Here is a 17402-nt window from a genome sequence, read left to right as displayed (position 1 = left end):
GCGGGAGCCGGCATTGCACCACCTGAGCCGAGGAATCCGGGGGCCCCCTTCACAGCAGGCTTTATTCCGGCATCATTGTCCCATGGCCCATGCTCTAACTCAGCCGTGAGTCATTTTCTTTTCTGCAGCAAGGAACTTCCTGAATTTCTGCTCCATTCCAGAAGCTAACGTGAGGGTCCTTACCAGTCAGGTGCCCGTGACGTGCTGTAACATCTTCAGGGGAACCAGGTGCCCCGCATATGGGCCGTTTCTGTAAGGAGACTGACCTACTGACAAGCAGCTTTCTGCAGGGCAGCCCAGAGCTTTCTCTGAATCCTGAGGGGATGTCTACCTCTTGCTGATTTTCATAAAACCTTTTTTTAAAGGAAACCCCAAATGAGCACTCTGGACCTAGCTCTGTAGAGGACAAGCCTATTCAGATTCCCCTCCGGTTACAGAGTTTTGCTTTTGGGAGTAAAACGGGCATCAACAATACGGTGTGGCTGCGGTTTTAATCCAGAACCGTATTATAGGTTCAGAAAGTCATTCCAGCTTTGCAGAGTTCTCATGGGACCCAAGGGGGGGGGCATCTACCGGGTAAAATTGTACTTCTCCCCCTAGGCTCACTCCTGGCCAGTGCCTTCTGTGACTTCACAGAGAAACTGTTTTCTGAAATAAGTGGAACGTGTTGGTGGAACAGCCACTTCTCACAGAGATACATATGCTTATTTTAAATGCTTTTTCTTTTCAATGTAAATAATCACCCCGTGATGTGTGTGTGTCAGTTTCCCCTAACCAATTCCCAGAACCTTCACCGTCAGGGAGGAATCAGGATCTGGATGATTCACTCCCTCTCTGGTCACCTTTCCTATAAAACATTAAACTAGGAAGTTGATAAGCCAGGTCCTCCCCCACCCCACCCCTATTTCAGTCTCCACAAGGACAGACCCGGGTGGCAGTGGGGAACCCGGGGGACTCCCTGCAGCGGCCTCTTCCTGTCCTGGTCCAGCTCTTGCCCTGGAGGAGGGACCTGTATTTTAAGTGTCAGGATTCTGGCCCGGGCTTGAAACTCAAACACAATCTCCATCAAGGGCTGGCAGCCCACAGAGAGAACCTGGGAGGTCCCAAGGAGACCGGCTGTCCTGAGCAGCTGTGCTGGGCTGTGCTCACGGTGGTCACCAGGGAACCTCCTGGTTAAAGGTAACTGGCACTTCTGTTGACCAGCAGAGCTATCCAAGAAAAGCCAGGCTCTTGGGAGAATTGCAACACTCTGATAAACAAGGAATCTGCTCCGTGGCGTCTGGTTGGGGACACATCTCTGGTCCCCCTGACATTTTATTTAGGATGGTGCACAGTGTACAAGTCTCTTCATGCTCTTCCCACAGGTGTGGGTCCCTCAAATTGTAAACAGTGCTGCGTGGTCATGAGGCCGAGGACCCCCGGACCACAAGGTGCCCTGATAATGATCACATACCTCTAGTTTCCCTGAATCTCAGTGCCAACCCTATGCAGATGACTACCCCCGGGTGCAGAAGGATGCAGTGTGAGGGGCACGTGCGCCTGAGGGTCGAGGAGGTAGAAGAAGCTGAGACTGCGCTGCTCCCCGGCAGGGGTCAAGAGCTTGGCTAGCGGAAGGCCGGCAGCGCACCGACACCCACGCCCGCTCCCTGCAGCCAGCGCTCAGACCGCCGGGCCCCAGGTCACAGCACCCATGCACAGATCTAGGAAGGGAGAAGCTCAGGTGCACGGAAGTTCGCCTGGGGTCCGCGTGGGTCGCTGGGCCTGGCCTGTCTGGGAGGGCGCCGGTGCCTTGGGAGGGCTCTGGGCAGGGGGCTGAGAAGGGCAGCAGCAGCAGAGAGAGAGGAGCCGGGTGCGGACGGCGCGCGTGCAGAGGGCGAACGTGATGCAGTTGGCACCTCCCTGAAACGTGTTCCCGATACCCTGGCCGGGAGAACAGAAGAGGTGTCAGGGCCAGGGCTGGAGCGGGTCTGATCCCCACACGTGAGGGGGCTGGGGAGGGCTGGGACCCCAGGACCTTGCCCTCCACCCCCTGAGGCTGGTCTGCGGTGACCCTGGCAGTGTGGTTCAGCTCGGGGTGGGCCTGAACTTGCAGGTGCACGTCTCCAGGTCTTCCGGGTGGGGGAGGACTTCGGATCAGTCAACTCCCCTGGGGCTACTCCTCAGCCACTGGGCAGCCGCGCAGCTCCCCCGGGCTGCCCCAGGGCCACACTGACCTCCCACCTCCTCTGGTCAAGGCTCCCTGTGGGCGAGGGGAAGGCGGGGTGCAGCTCGGGCTGGATGAGCTGGGCTGCGCCAGGGGAGGGGCTGGGCAGACCTACGTGCAGAACGACCAGCACCGGCGACTGCACCACTGGGGAGCTGTAGAGGGTCAGGATGAAGCGCACGGTGCTCCAGACCCGGAGGAAAATGAAGATGAGCGGGATCAGGACCAGTTTCTTATCGGCCACGGATGTTTGGCGCTGAAGCTGCTGCGCCTGGGAGATGATGGGCCGGTACTCGGAGAGCGCTGCGTGCTGGGCGGGAACACAGAGAGCTGGGGTGAGCCAGACGCACCTCCCGCCCTGCTCACAACCCTTGCAGGGACAGGCTGGCTGGGGGAGGATGTACGGTGGGCGATGCCTTCTCCCAGGTTCCCTCCTCTGGCCCAGATCCTTCTGATCTCCCGTCAACTCCATCTGCTGCCTGCTCCACATCCCCACATGGGTGTCCAAAATGGGTGATGGACCTCCACCGTCAAGCCCACTGCATGCTTCCCCATCTCAGCTAAGGGAACTCTGCCCTTCCAGCTGCCCAGGCCCAAAACTTGGGAGCCGTCTTTGACCCTTCTTTGTGCTCCAGCTCACAGCCCATCCCCAGGGAAGTCCTGAGGGCTCTGCCTCTAAAACAGACCCAGACCTGGATATTCTATCCACTGCCACTGCCGCCAGCCTGGTCCAAGCACCACCACTGCTTCCTTGGATACTTTCAACTGCCTCTTAACTGACCCTCTCCATCGCCCTCCCCACCCTGATCCCTCCCCATCTTAGTCTTATTCTCAAAACAGGAGCAGTGCAGTTCCTTGAAAACTGAAGTCGGACCAAGCCAGTCTTCCACTCAAAGCTCTCGGTGGCTCCCCATTTCACACGTTCCTTACAATGTCCCCACCCCAGTGCAGCTCTGACCTCATCCCTGCTGCTATCCCCCTGTTTACTCCACTCCAGTCACACAGGCTTCCTAATGCCCCAGACATGCAAGGCACACCCCCACCCCAGGGCCTTTGCACAAGCTGCTCCCTCCTTCTGGAATGCTCTTCCCCAGAGGTCTGCGTGGCTCACTCCTCACCCTCTTTGAGTCTTTGCTCCAATGTCACCTTCTGGAGAGGGCCTACCCTGATAGCCCTCTTTACACAGCAAAGGCATTCCCCGGGTGGTCCTGTCCCCACAGCCAGCTCTTTATTCCTATCTGCTTTTCATAGCTTTTATCATCCTCCTTCCTACACTCCACTCACCCTTGTTTATCAAACCTATTACTCACGATCACCCTCTCCTTCCATAATGCAACCACCCCCCAATCTAGGGCACAGGGCTGCTGGGCCCCACCCCGGCCTGCCCCCAGCAGGGGTTTCCACCAAAGCTGGGGCGGAAGGAGAAGGTGAGCAGGCACCTGCTTTGGCTTCCCTGCTCCTCCGCATGCCCTTCAGTGAGAGGAAAGGGAGTTCCAGATCACAACTGCACTTGTAAAAATAGACGGGAAAAAAAAACCTACTCCAAAACAAAGATGTGGTTTTGAGCCTGGTCATCTGTGGGGACACTGAAGGCCCAGGTTAGGAGAGAAGCCACACACCCTGGCATCTCTGGGCACCCAAGCTGGTGCAGCTCACCTGCTCAGAGCACCTGCCGCCTCCCCTGGGACCGTCAGCAGCACCCAGAGAGCTGCACGCCCCACCCCTACCCCCCAGAACCACTTGGGCGGGGGTGGGGGGAGCCGCCGGGCACCAGCTAGGGCTGCTGGCCCACTCCTCTTAAGAGCAAAGCCTGCTCCAGCTCATTTATGTTCAGCTCTCCCTCCTAGCTGGAGGCAGGAACAACTCATTCTCACCTCCCTGCCCGTGATTATTCCTTTTTTCCGGAAACATTCACAGAGTTGTAAAAGACGCCCCATTCACACTTGTGAGGGTCAGCCTCACAGGCAGGGCCCCAGGCTTCCTGCCCCGCTACAGGAAGGGAAGAAGAAAGACACGCAGCTGGAGGTGGGGTGGGGGTGGGGCTCCTAGGCAGAGCCAGGGGGAGCTCCTGGGAGCTTTCATCGGGGAGCCTGAGACCTTCCCAGGGCCGCAGAAAAAAGGAGATGAGCAGCGCAGCCCCAGCCCAGGCAGGAGACCAACCAGAAAGCCTGAAGAAGACAAAGAGGATTTCAGACCAGTTGGGAAGCCCTGCCAGCATCTCTGTCAACGACTCCAAGCTGAGCCAGAGGAGGGTGGCAGGGAGGAGTGAGAATCAGGTAAATTTTGAAGTACAAAGAGAACAAGTCTGTGTCCGGGAAGACACAGATGGGAGTACAGGGTGCGGATCAGGGTCAGACAGCTGCGGGAGCACCCTGCACACTTGGCAGTGGCGGCTGACACCAACAGCACACCCTGAAAGATGGGGACACACTCTCCTACGACGTCAGCCTTGAAAACTCAGAGCAAAAAGGAACACAGGACCCCACACCAGCAGCAGGAGCTTGGAAGTCTGTCCCCAGAGTGTTCACGGAAGCCTGTGTTACTGCTCCAGCCACGGGTCACATTTTCTTTTCCATCGTAATCACTCACACTTCTGCCTCCTTCTAGGAGGGCAGGACTCACGCCTGAGTTCTCATTACAAACTCCCGGGCCACACAGAGCTTTTGTGCATAGTAGATGCTCAGTAAAGATGCACTGAATAAAATGGTCAAGCAGATCAATGGATGGGCTAACCTGAGCCTTTTTTTGGCAGCAGTTTGCCTGTGGCCAGGAGGAAGCCCATGCTTTACATCTGCAGAACCAGGAGGCCAGAACAAGGGACAATTTCACCAGATTATCAAGAGGAAAACCACTCCTTCCTAGAGCTGCAGGCCAACCCACGTTGTCAGAAGTCTCCTAGACTCCTGGCCAGCCCTGCCTATTGATTTATGAATTCCTGCGAGCCTGAAAAGTCTACCATTTATGGTATTTTAATCACCACGGATAGTGAGGTGAGTTATTTGTATCACTGATTATAAAATTCCACGGCCTCCCCTCCCCTCCCCAGCACACGCCAGTTCCCTTCTTATTGGATACTGCTCATCTTTCATCCAAATTCCTCTCAAGGTTAAGCAACCATGGCAGACTTCCAGGAGGGGGCAGTAGAGAGCTGTGGCTCAGAACACAGGCGGAGCCCTCAGCCTTCTGACTCCAAAGCAGCTCATTCTGAGCTGGGCGAGTTTAGGGGGGCCCCTTAACCTCGGGAAGCTCCTGTTTCCTCATCCACAAAAGTAGGAATCACAGGACCCGCTCCTGACAGGGCTGCGTAATTAGCAAGCCAGACAGCCCACAATTCTCGTAATTAGGTGTGGTCCCGCTGCCCAGCACAGCAAACCCTCTGTCCCTCTGGCCTGTCACTAGGCCTGTCCCCAGGGGGGCTGGCCTGGGACCCCGCGGCCGCACAGAGCTCGGGCGGGGCCCCGAGGGGCACCTACCGCTCTGCCGATGTGCTTCCGGATGAGCAGGTAGAGCACGGGCAGCGTGACGTAGGCCAGCAGCTCCCACAGCTTCCCAGTCAGCAGCATCCACAGCACGCGGTCCTCTGCCTCCAGGTCAATCCAGCACCAGCCCACGGACACGTCCGAGGCGTCGTAGCCGATCTTCTTTAGAGCCACGGCTATTACGGTGATGACCAGCGGGACCCCCCAGCTGAGGAATAAGGAGCAAACGGGAGGCAGCGAGGTCAGGCCCGGTTCCTGGCAGGGCGAGGGCGAAGTGACCGGGATGCCATGTAGACAAGGAGAGCAGTGCCCTCGGGAGTCTGGAACAGACAGTGTCCCTGGAGAAAAGAGGGGCGGGAGTCCTCAAAGCCCCCAACCCCACCCGCCAGGCCCACCCTGAAGTCGTAGAGCCTGGGGAAGGGGACACCAGGGATGTCCCGGCATCTCGCCTGGACAGACACACCCTCCCAACCCCTCAGGTTCTATTTCGAACTGCCAGGCTCCTTGGAGGCCGGCTCTGGGATGCTGTGGCCTGGGAACAGCTGGCTCCTTCCTGCACCCAGGGGCCTGCAAACACCAGCCCACGTGTCCGGGCCTCATCCACACACCCTGCTGACAGTCAGCCCTCCCTGGCCAGCCTGGCTCCAGGGGAGCACGCCCTGGTGGCATGGGGTTGTCTGGGTGGGGAATTCCAAGGTCCTGGGCACCTGCAGCAGGACCTGGAAGGGTGAACATGGGCTCGGGGCAGACACACCTCCTCGGTCCTCAGGCCCCCTTCCTCTATGGGAAGGGGGTGGGCCCTGGCAAGGGTCAAAGGGGACCCTCTAAAGCAGAAAGCCCAGAGCAAGGTCTCCCTCTCAGGGGAGTGCTGGGCTGACTTTTCAAGAGCTTAACGCAGTGGCAACACAGCCCGGGTTAGAGCCGAGCCCCAAGGCCCGCCCCCCAGAGCTCCCCACATCAGTCTCTTTGCAGAGCCTTTTAAATCAGGTAGCGAGACACACAGACACTACATGGCCACCTGGCAGGGTGGCGAAGAGCTTGGGCCGTGATGCAAGGGGCTGGGCGTGCTGTGTCCCAGCCTGGCCCACCTGGCTGACCGTGGCAGTGTTTTTCTCCACCAAGTGGGAATGATCACAGAGCCTCGAGCACAGCGCCGCTCCGGGTCACCACAGGAATAAACTGACCAGCGTTACGCCCAGCACACGAGACGTGGTGAGTGTGTCTGTGTTGATGACCGCTGTTGTCAATGAGTTCTGACCCCACGTCCCAGGATTCGGGCCTGTGGTGCAGGCGCCAGGAATGTGTGAGGCCTGTGCGGTCGCTGCCCCCAGGAAAAGGACACATGGGCCTACGTCCCGGCCCAGTTACCCACAGAACAAGCAGTGAACGGGACAGTGTCATCAGTAAATGAAAGGGAGGAAGTTGGCTCTCTTGGCCTGGGAAGGACGGGGTGCAGGAGGCTCTCAGAACCACCTGTCCCCTCGCCTCCGCAGCCTCCACAGGAGGGACAGCGCAGCAAGTCCTCCTCGAAGTCACAAAGGCTCAGAAGGGGCAGAAACCCTACAGGAGTTAAAGGGTTATGAGAAAGGTACCAAGTTACACTTTAAAATGGAGTGTGTCCATTTTAAATGCTAGTCCTGTGCAAAGTTATTCATCTGGTAAGTTAACAGATATTAGTGTCAAGCTATTTTGCCTTAATAAAGGGTTACCGTTTTAAAACTCAGGCCGTCCTGGGATTTTACACAGGTCAGCTGTGAGCTCCAGGAGCCTGTGTGGGTTCACTGCTGTTTATCTCGGCATCTACAACAGTGCCTGGCACGTGGGAGGGGCCAAACTGGGACCTGCTGAATGAATGAGTGAGTGAGTGAACGAATGAAGTTTGAGCCAAGTGACTGAGACAGCTTCCCCAACTGACTTCCTAAATATTCACTGCAAAGACATTATGCAAAGGAGCTAAAAGGCTTTTCAAGAACTGCATCTGAAATCCTGAAGTCAGAGGTGGGCTTTCTCATCACTTCACGGTTCACAGGGTTCCTCTGAGGAGTTCTGGGAAGAGGGGAGCGCAGTGCGTAGGGACAGTCACCCGGCAGGACTGGAGCCGAGGATTCCCACTCAGGCAGGAAGGGAGAGCAGGGTGTGGCAGGAGGAAGGGGCTCCTGTTCCTCCTCGGCATCCCTAGGGCCCTTAAGGGAAACCCGGGGACCACAGGGTGACAGCCCCACGGTTTGCAGCTTTAGGTCTGTCATACGAAAGCTGCAAAGTGATGTGTTTCCTCTGTGTCCCGGAGGTGTGCCTGGAGCTGAGTCTGTGTTGGGAAACATCCAGAGGGGAGCCCAGACAGACAGACAGCTCTGACAGGGTTAAGACCAGGGGTTGATCAATCAGAGTTGCTGTTTGAACTTAAGCACAGCCAGCAGCTCTACGGGGGCCAGAAGCTGCCTGGGGAGGCACTTAGGTGGGGGTGGGAAGGAGGGGTAATCTCACGGAATGGAGTGGGAGGGATGGTCCGTAACCCAGCCAAGCAGGCTCACCCAGACTCATAATTTGCGGGCACAGACAATGGGGTGCTGGTGATATTTCAACATCAGAAAGACGTATATGCACAAACGTGTGTGTGGATTTATACACACAAACTATGAATTTTACTGACATCAAGGATGTGAGGCACACACTTTAAAAATAATAATAAAATGCACGTTACCCCCTCTTGTCAATTCCATGCCGCCAAGTGAGGCTCACACGATGCTGCTGCTGCTTTTTGCCAAACTCAGGTATCCGCAGCCAACCTGTGGCCGCAGTTAGCAAATGAGGGTGGCTCCATGACATGAAGGTGGGCGGTATTTCCATCCTCCTTAACCGGTAAGATGGAAGTGACATGAGGAAGACCTGGGGAACAGACAAAAGCTGGAACCTCACCGGGTCAGCATGAGGTGAGCAACCTCTCTGTGGGTCAGGTAATAATTTCCCAACCCTGGAAGAATATGTCTTCTATTTTCCGGCTCTGAGATCCTGCCCCTTCTCATCACCTCCCGCTCAAATACCCAGCTTCCTGCCTGCCCTCATGTGGCAGCAGCCTCTGCATAAGTTCAGAGATCAGTAACACTTTTATGTTTAATCTTTATATTTGACATTTTCTCTATCACTTCCTTAAATCTAGATCAGCCGTCCAGCAAACTACGGCCCTCAGGCCAAATCTGGCCCAAGGTCTGTTTTTTTTCAATAAAGTTTTATTGGCACACAGCCATACGCACTGGCCTCATGTTGTCTATGACTGCTTTCAAGCTGCAAGAGCTGAGCTGAGCAGCTGCAGCGGAGATCACCTGGCCTGCCGAGCTGAAAATACTCACTATCTCGTCCTCTACAGGGAACAGTTTGCTGCCATCTGCTCTGCAAATCAACAAAATAATAATTAGGACCGAAGGAGTTTTGAATATTTATTAATTTTGTTTTTAATGTAATTTATTTAATTGTAAGTTTATATAATGTAACTTTTAATGATGGTGGTATCCAACAATCAGCCCACAAAATGCCCTGAAATTTTGCAATCGGGTCCCGCAAGCTGGCTCCAGGACACCACGGGACAGAGGAAGGGAACGGTAGGGAGCTGAAGCTGCCCCAGGTTCTGGACCCAGAGAGCAGAATGAGGAGGAAGTCATTTCGGCAAGCTCAGATAAGCCCAGCTCTTCTCCGGCCAGTGGCCACCCTGAGATGGAGGTGGTACGAATCTGGAAGGAACTCTACAAAGACACCTGTGATGTAATTCCTGCTTTCCGTAAATGCATACTTCTAATTTCTGACATGTATCACATAAGAGTTTTTACCCCTCCAAAAAAAAGAAGCCATCCATCAAAAAATAAAATCAGAACGAGTAAGATACAGCTCAACAGCACGTGTGAAACAGACACAGGGTTTTAGCTGACCGTGACCGAGAAAGTCGTGTGGTCAGAGGGGTCGCCCTGACGCCCAGATGTTGAGGGGGAGGTCAGCCGGCAAACTGCCCTGCCTCCGTGCGGACACCTGTGACCCACGTGCTAAACCTGAGACTGGGAAGCTGGCACCAGAGCCGGGCCTGGGAGGAGACGCAGGGCCTTGAGCTGTTCCGGAACATTTAAAGACTCTGAGGAGGTCCTGCTAGTGGGGTGGAGTCTGGTGGCCGGAGGAAAGGGCAGGTGTCCTGCTCAGTCAGAAAGCTGAGGGCTGAACGGGCGGCCTCCCCAGAGGGAGTGTGCCGGGGGCGCTGGGAGAGGTGCCGAGGAGGGACGTGGTTAAAGCAGGTGACCAACAAGGCCCCTTTGCTCCAAACCTGTGACTCGGACTGAGAAGAAGCAGGGCTGGGGTCACCTAGATGCAGGGGGTCAGAAGGCCATTCTGAGCAGTATCCCCCACTGGGAGGGGCACCAAGAGCTTCTTCCGGAGGTGCCTGGGCCCAGCCCTCACTTGTGTTCTGCGGGCTCTGTTAGGGCAGCCAGAGCAGACGAAGGTAGAAGCTCCTACCAACAGTGGGGGAGGAGTGCTCCCTGGCAGGGCGCAGTAGCCCAGAAACAGGGGACCCCCTCCCACCACAGCCAGGCTGGCGGAGCTGGGGGCCCTCAGGAAGCTTAGAGGAGGGGGAAGCCCTTCAGACTGCTCATGAGCTCGGCCCCTGGGACTCAGCATCCACTGTGTTCCTCGGTCTCCCAGAGAGAAGCTGAACCACTGTGGGATCAGCCAGGTGGTGAGCAGGCTACGTCCCACACCTGGATTCCCTGGCATCTGTCAGGTGAGCACGAGAGGCGGCCAGTGCCCACAACAGCAACACTCTGGGTTTCCCAGTGGGTCCCCAGTTTGCCCAGCTGGGCATCTTCTGGAACCTCTCCCACCAGTCAGAGGCAGGGGGACACCTGGGGTGACATAGCCTCCCCCATCTCGTGGAAGGGGGCTCATGGTCTGCTCAATACACCATTGATTCCTGCACTTTCTCCTCACCCCAAACCTCCCCCTTCCTATAGATCTTTGTGGGGTGGGTGGCACCTGCTGGGAAGGCCACAAAAGCGTCTTCTCCCCCAAAGAGCAGAGCCTGGTCCAGGTGCCCGTGGCCTATGAAAAGCCTTGAATGTTAACATGACCTCAGAATGCCCTGATCTGCTTGACCATTTATTCAGTGCATTTTTATTGAGCATCTACTATGAACAAAACTGTTAGCAACAGTGTGCCAATTTAGAAAGCTCTTGGGAGCCAGACAGAGCCTGCTGGAGGGACCCAGCTGGGACGCAGCTGCGGGCAGCAGGCCTGGTGAAAGGACTCCAGGGCTCGGCTGCCTGGAGGTTTCTGTCCGGAACAGTGGGCTCTGATTGTTAAGCATGGGGCAGAGGGGCCGGCGTGGGAGTGCAGGGAGTCGGCCACTGGCCAGGCCACCACCAGGGCCTCTGAAGCTCTGGCCACAGGAGTGGGGAGGGATGTCCAGAGAGACTTTTAAACACTCGCCCCCAGGGCACCACCTTCTGCAGCCCCGCTTCCATGGGCGCCCAGGAGCTCCTCAGAGATGCTTTCCTGCCCACCTGGGCCCAGGGAAGGGCCAGTAGGATCTGACTTTGCCCTGGAAGGGTCAAGGGGTAGCCACTGGTGCCACAGTGCAGCCCCTGCAGTGGGCTCCCCTGAAAGCAGTGTGGAGACCTCACGCTGTAGCAGTGCCCCCGGGAAACGTCTACGGGGGAACAAAGCCAGTTCAACTCTTGTTATTCTGGGGAGGACTGACCGACGTGGGGTGCTTCTGTGTCCACCCCCTATTCTGACCCTGCCCGCTGGGGCCCTGCCCGGCCCTACGGTGGGCCACTTTCTGCTTAGAGAGCTTGCAGGCTTTCCCCTCTCTGGGCCCATAGTTCCCCTTTTCTCTGTGATGGAACTTCCCACGCCTCACGGGGGGGGGGGTGGTTCATGGTGAACTTGGGGTGCCATCGACTCTCTTCTTCCAGAACCCCCCAGCAAATGCCAGAGAGCAGGTGGGCACGTGGGCCAGGGGTCATGCCCACACCTCCTCCCACTTCAGTGGGGCCAGAAGAAATCCTACGACGGCTCGAGGTGGCCAGCCCGGCCCGGGCCCTGACTTCTGACTCGGTGAGAGGAGGCACCCCTGGCCTGACCTCCCCCCACGCTCACAGGACACACCAGTGGGTGCCTGGCACAGCGGTGGCCAGGGGCACACAGGTGGGGAGACAGTTAATGACCCTGCCGGCTCGGTTCAGAGGAACCCACTACCTTGCTGCAGGGGGAGAGGTGCTAACGACTGCTTCTGAAAGGCAGGGCACCTTCTGCAGGGGGACAGAGATGGTTTCAGGCTTATCTTATCAGAGGGGAAGTGACCCTGCCCACAGCAGCTGCCAGCTGACCTGCTCAGCACGTTCTTAGGCCAGCACTGCAGATAGATGGCCACAGATGCCTATCCAGTGGATGCAGAATTCGGGGCACTGGTATCATGCTGCCTCCACAGCTAAGATGCAACAGGAGGGGAGTTAATACAGGGCTTTCCCTCCAACACGGGATATTCTCACCCAACCTTAAAAATGCAGCAACAACCAGAAGATTCACCTCCGAATACTGTCGGCATCAGTGGTTGTGCATTTGGGCAAAAGTCTGAGGACTTACAAGAGGTCCTCGTTAGTTACAAAAGGAAAGCGTAGCTGCGGTGGAGAACCGGCAGATAACACGTTGACCCAGGGGTCAAAGTGAACATCACCAGTAAAGGGACAAATCAAAGTTGTCGGGCACTGCTGTGAAAGAAGCGAGAACACGTTTCCTTGAGATTCCAGCCCAAAGTGCAGATCCTGAGTCCACTCACGAGAAAGCATCAGGCAAGCCAGGCAGGGGACATGCTGCAAAGTAACAGGCCTGTTCTCTTCAAAAAGATCAAATGTGAAACCCCAGGGAAGATGGAAGAAATATTCCAGATGAAAGGAGGGTAGAGAGAGGAAAACGAAGTCAACGCATAAGCCAGGACCTTCCTTTGCTATCGGGGACCTTATTAGATGACTCACAAAACCTCAATAAACCCGCAGTCAGACACTGGCATTGCTCCGTGTTAATCTCCTGCTTTGAGGAGGTGTGTGTGGTTATGCAAGAGACTATCCTTGACTTTTAAAATAAAGACACACTAAAGGATTCAGGAGTTGGGGGGCATCAGGTCTTCAACTTCCTCTTAAATGGTTTCAGAAAAAAAAATCAGACAAGGTAAAGCTAACATGGTAAAATGTTAATAATGGTAGAAATCTGGAAAGTTAAAAATAAATTATTTCCAAATTCTCTCTCAGTTTAAGAAATTATTGTCAAGGCCTGGAGACAAGATGGAATCCTAAAATGAGCACTGACCTTCGAGTTCTAACTCTGAGCTTCCCACTAACAGCTCGTGCAGCCTCGGGCAAGTCTCATGGGCTGTGCCGGGAGCGTGATCACCTGGAGCACCCGGGTTACAGATGACAGATGAGCTGAGGAATGGGACCTCACTTTGCAAGACCTCAGGGGCCTGATGCAGCTTGTGATGACATGCAGTGTCCCTGAGGATCAAGTCTAAGCTGCCCACTTTCCCCAAATAGATTTAAAAAAAAAATTCTTTCTGTAAAGGACACTATGTCAGACATTATGATGGGCCCCCCGGGGCCGTGCAGGTGCTTTCTGGGAACTTGCACGTGAGCACCACTCTCTCTAGCCTCCTGCTGTGCCTGGCTTTTTTTTTTTTCCTCCCCACCCCCCACTTAACACTGTAGCATACCAGTTAAAAAATATATGATTTAATAGAATTCACGGTCAATATTTAACGGCAGTGCAACACTTCCAGGTGAGGTGAAGTCTGTAACTTACCATTCCCCTATTTTTTGGACATTTAGGTTGCTTTCAAATTCTTACCATTAACAGTGCCGTACAAACTCCTCTGTACATCCGGCTTTGCATGCAATTTGGTTTATCTCCTTAGACCAGGTCCCTATAAATAGGATTACTGGGATCAAGGGGTATGAACCAAATACTTCCTACATGGATTATACCAATTTACATCGCCAATAATGATGTACGAAAACACCAGTTTCACCTGCATTTATCACATCAGTATTCTTCCTCGCTAATTTTTTCCTTCTAATTTAATGAGAAAATGATACCTCACTGTTACAACGTGTGTTGTTTTGAGTTCTCATGCTTTTACTATTGTTAGAATGTCCTTTGTCTATTTATCAGGATATGTGTCAGTTTTTTTTTAAAAATCAACTCATAAAAACTCCTTACAGACTAGAGATACCAACCTTTTGTGTTGTCATATTTTAAAATATTTTCCAAGACTGAAAGGTTTAAAGAAGAAGACTGATTTCCAGTCGTTTGAAAAGATTAACCAGTGGGTGACTGTGTCGCCTGTGTCTGAAGATGAGATTCCCACACTGAGAGGTCCTTCAGCAGCAAGAAATTAATCCTCCAAAGAAAGTCGCTGGACAGTCCTTAGCAAGACAGTCTTGGAAGATCTAGGTCAATACACGAGCCTGTTGGACAGGTTTTACCAATTCTTAGATGTGCAACGTGCGTGCTAACTTCTGAAAGGGAATAAACTGCCAAAGCTCCTTACTAGCTTGGATTTAGGAAACTTTTTTTTTCTTTTTAAGAAGCACGTGGGTCACATCCAACAGACAAGATGAACAATTTGCTTCTTTTTTTATGGCCAGAGAAGGCCACGCAGACTTTCTTAGGCCTTCCTTAGGCATCACAGAAAACATCCCCAGAAGTGAACAGAAAGAACTTCCAACTCAGGGTTCTTAGGAAATTTGTCTTTTCTACAGGAGCTGCACCAGGCTCTTTATCACTTAAAAAATACATTGTATTCAGAATTTTTCAAAAGAGGGGGGAAAAGAGGAGAGATTCTTGCAGAGTCTTGGCTTCTTCTCAAGTGCACGTGCGCCCCCCCGCTGCCCACACCCACGCAGCCTGCCAAGGATGGGGTCTCGGGAATGGACCTGGAGACCAGGAAGGATGCAGAGAGAGGAAAGGCAGTCCTGCTCGGTGGGCCCCCTGAGGCACGTCTGAATGGCTCTGGGCAAAAGTTTTGACTTGAACAGCTGAGAAGCAGGCCATTGAGTTTCCCAGGGACTGAATGGCCTCGATCCAACAGCTCTGAGACCTGGAGGTCAAGTGACTCTTGCAGGCTTGTGACCTCACTGTTGTGACACCCAGGTGACCTGTCTCTACCAAAGTGCTGACTAGCCTCAGTCTCTTGGAAAGAACTCAAGTATTTAACATAGAGGACCTATAATTAGGGCAGCATTTGGTGCACTTATCTGGAAGGAGAGAGGATAGAAGCTCTATAAAATTGCTGCCCTGGGTTCAGCACAGGACACCACCAGATGTCTGAATCTTGAGATTAACACCAGGAAGGGGCCAACCTTCCTCCATAGGTGAGGGTTACTTGGATGAGACACTCCAAAGCCAGGGCAGGACAAGGCCTTGGTTTTCTCTACTCTTAGAGACTTCAGGCAGCTGGCAGCCCTCTTCCAGACCAGCCTCTGCCACTGACCTCAATTTCAGAGCTACTGAACTCTAGAAAGTAAAGATTATCTAGAACAGCGATAACAAGCGACTGGGGCCTGATTTAGAGATGGGCAAAGATAAAATAAACAAGGCTGTCCCTCCTAAATGTTTTAGCTGAAGCAGTGTGTCTGGCAGAGGGCTGAGTGGAGGGGCAGCCTGGGAGTGGCTCAGTGCACCACACCTACCTCGCCAGCCTGGGGCAGCCACCTAACTTATCTCCCAGCCCCGATCCCAGGTGCTTCTCCCCTTGGGCAGCGGGGATGACCAGAACGCAACGAAGCAGGAGACGTAGGGCCTAACGTGCCTTCGCCAGCTCTCCAAGTGCTTCCAAGTTACCAGGGTCAGGCTCTGTGGGCCAGCTCTGGGCCCCCACCCTCCAGGGGCTGCGCTGAGGCGCCCACCTCCTCGGGAGGCTCAGGCTGGGGTCGCCTCAAAGGAGCACCCTTGCGGAGAGGCTCAGGAATGGTCCATCTCTCAGGCAAGCCTGGCATCATCTCGCTGGCCCGCTAGCCTAGGGCGGTCGCGGGGCATGAGGAGACTGCCCGCTGGGCGCCCGGCCAGGGGTCTCGGGCTCGGGCTCGAGGGAAAGCAGCGCGGCCGCCACCCACCTGACGATGTGGAAAACCCAGAGCAGGCGGCGGGCCTCGGGCCCGCACATGGAGCGGACGATGCTGAGGTACAGGTAGAGGGCGATGGCCACTGTCCAGAAGAAGGAGCTGGTGCTGGCGAAGGTGGAGACCGCGCCCTGCAGCACGCAGTCCCACGAGGAGCCCTCGAAGTCCTGCAGAACCCCGTAGAAGTAGGAGGCAGCCGAGAGCAGGTCGGCCAGCGACAGGAAAAACAGCAGGAGCCGCGCCCGGCTGCGCAGGTCCGGCCACAGGGCGTGCGTGGCCACCAGCAGGCCCGAGCCGAGCGCGGAGAGCGCGCAGGACAGCAGCACCACGGCGCGCTCCGACGGCACCAGCACGGTGGGCGGCGCGGGAGGAGGCATGGCCTGGCGCGGAGGGGGCCGGGGCCGGGGCGCCGCAAGGCCAGAGGCCGGGCACCGTGCACGGCCGCCGCCGCTGTCTGGGCACCCACCCGGGAGCGGCTCTCGTACCGGCCCCCGCCTCGCCCGCCCGCGTCCCGGCCCCTCCTGACTCCTCCGGGCCCGCGCCCTCCACGCCCCACCCCATGGCACCCGCGTCCGGACCGCCCCCGCGCCCCGCCCCGGCGCCCCGCCCCGGCGCCCCGCCCCGGCGCCCCGCCCCCGCTCTCACACCACGCCCCTGCGACCCCCACGCCCCACCCTGTGACCCCCACGTCCCGGTTGAAGCCCGGTGCTGGACCCCTAAGCCCCTCCCATGAGCCCTGTCCACGCCGCAGCGCCGTGTCCCTGCGGGCGCACCTTCTACCCTCCTCCTTCCCTATCCTCCCAGCTCCCCAGCACCACCCCCGTGCCGCCTCCCCAGCCCTCACACCACACTCTTGTGCCCTCCACATTCCACCTGATAGTCCCCACATCCTGTCCGAATCACCGCGCTCCCTCCCCCCCACCCCCTAGAACCCCCAGCTCTTGCCAGCAGGCTAGGACGTCCAGTCCTGGGAGAAATGGACTGGCATTTCTAGGGCTAATATTACCTTCCTGCCTTTTAGCCAGCACACGTGTGTGTGTGTGTGTGTGTGTGTGTGTGTGTGGTGGAGGGGGGTGTATATTAGGGAAAGGGGATGGAGGTGTTCTTTCCAGTGGTAATAAAAGCAACTCTAGAGTGTGATCCTCATTCCTTAAGCAATGGTACCTGTCATCGAGTGGTGCTTCCCCCAGGGAGTGTTCCCAATTTTTCTTACAATAAGCACGCTGTTTTTTAAAATTGAGCTATAAGGCAAGCTTTTTTTTTTTTTTTAAATGAAACATTAACTCCCAATTTTTCTTCTTTTTTGAAAATTTCACTTTAAAAAATTGGGATACCAATCACAGACCATAAAATTGGCCCTTTTAAGTGTGTACAGAGATTTATAGGACACAAATTTGTGCAACCATCATCATTACGTAATCCATAACATTTTCATCACCTCAAAAAGAAACACAGTTAGTAGTGTCAAAAGAGAGGTAACAGGTCCAAAATGGAGTCACTTGTTCTAAGCTCACATCTCGTAACCTAGACCTCACACCTTACCTAGTTGCAGTTTCCGTCTCTCCCAGGAAT

At 55.3% G+C, this 17402-nt stretch overlaps 1 protein-coding gene across 4 annotated transcripts; it reads right to left on the bottom strand.

The window, feature by feature from the left end:
• Positions 1 to 1278: 1278 nt before the first annotated feature.
• GPR157 (G protein-coupled receptor 157) lies at positions 1279 to 16395 on the bottom strand. 4 transcript variants are annotated; one of them, XM_074377492.1, is made up of 5 exons: positions 15825 to 16395; positions 8384 to 8568; positions 5677 to 5890; positions 2319 to 2513; positions 1279 to 1920 (listed from the first exon to the last, which is right to left on the bottom strand). In XM_074377492.1, the coding sequence occupies exons 1-5, from the start codon at positions 16389 to 16391 to the stop codon at positions 1717 to 1719; spliced, it is 1365 nt and encodes a 454-aa protein (XP_074233593.1). In that variant the 5' UTR covers positions 16392 to 16395; the 3' UTR covers positions 1279 to 1716. The 4 variants fall into 4 exon arrangements, with proteins under 4 accessions (XP_074233593.1, XP_074233596.1, XP_074233595.1 ...); XM_074377495.1 differs by lacking the exon at positions 15825 to 16395 and adding an exon at positions 13947 to 13976; XM_074377494.1 differs by lacking the exon at positions 15825 to 16395 and adding an exon at positions 13558 to 13605.
• Positions 16396 to 17402: the final 1007 nt, after the last annotated feature.

This window comes from Camelus bactrianus, chromosome 13 (genome assembly GCF_048773025.1).
Source record: "Camelus bactrianus isolate YW-2024 breed Bactrian camel chromosome 13, ASM4877302v1, whole genome shotgun sequence".
NCBI classification, from domain to species: domain Eukaryota; kingdom Metazoa; phylum Chordata; class Mammalia; order Artiodactyla; family Camelidae; genus Camelus; species Camelus bactrianus.
Note: the sequence above shows the minus strand (reverse complement) of the source record. Positions and strands in the feature narration are given on the sequence as shown.

What these genes read in the sequence shown, in the direction of transcription:
- GPR157 (XM_074377492.1), bottom strand. Translation starts at nt 16,391, where the DNA reads ATGGGGTGGGGCGTGGAGGGCGCGGGCCCGGAGGAGTCAGGAGGGGCC. An exon ending in CATGGAATTGACAAGAGGGG is followed by an intron (nt 5,891 to 8,383) that starts GTAACGTGCATT and finishes CTTATTCCTCAG; the next exon opens with CTGGGGGGTCCCGCTGGTCA. An exon ending in CGGTGCTGGTCGTTCTGCAC is followed by an intron (nt 1,921 to 2,318) that starts GTAGGTCTGCCC and finishes TCTCCCGGCCAG; the next exon opens with GGTATCGGGAACACGTTTCA.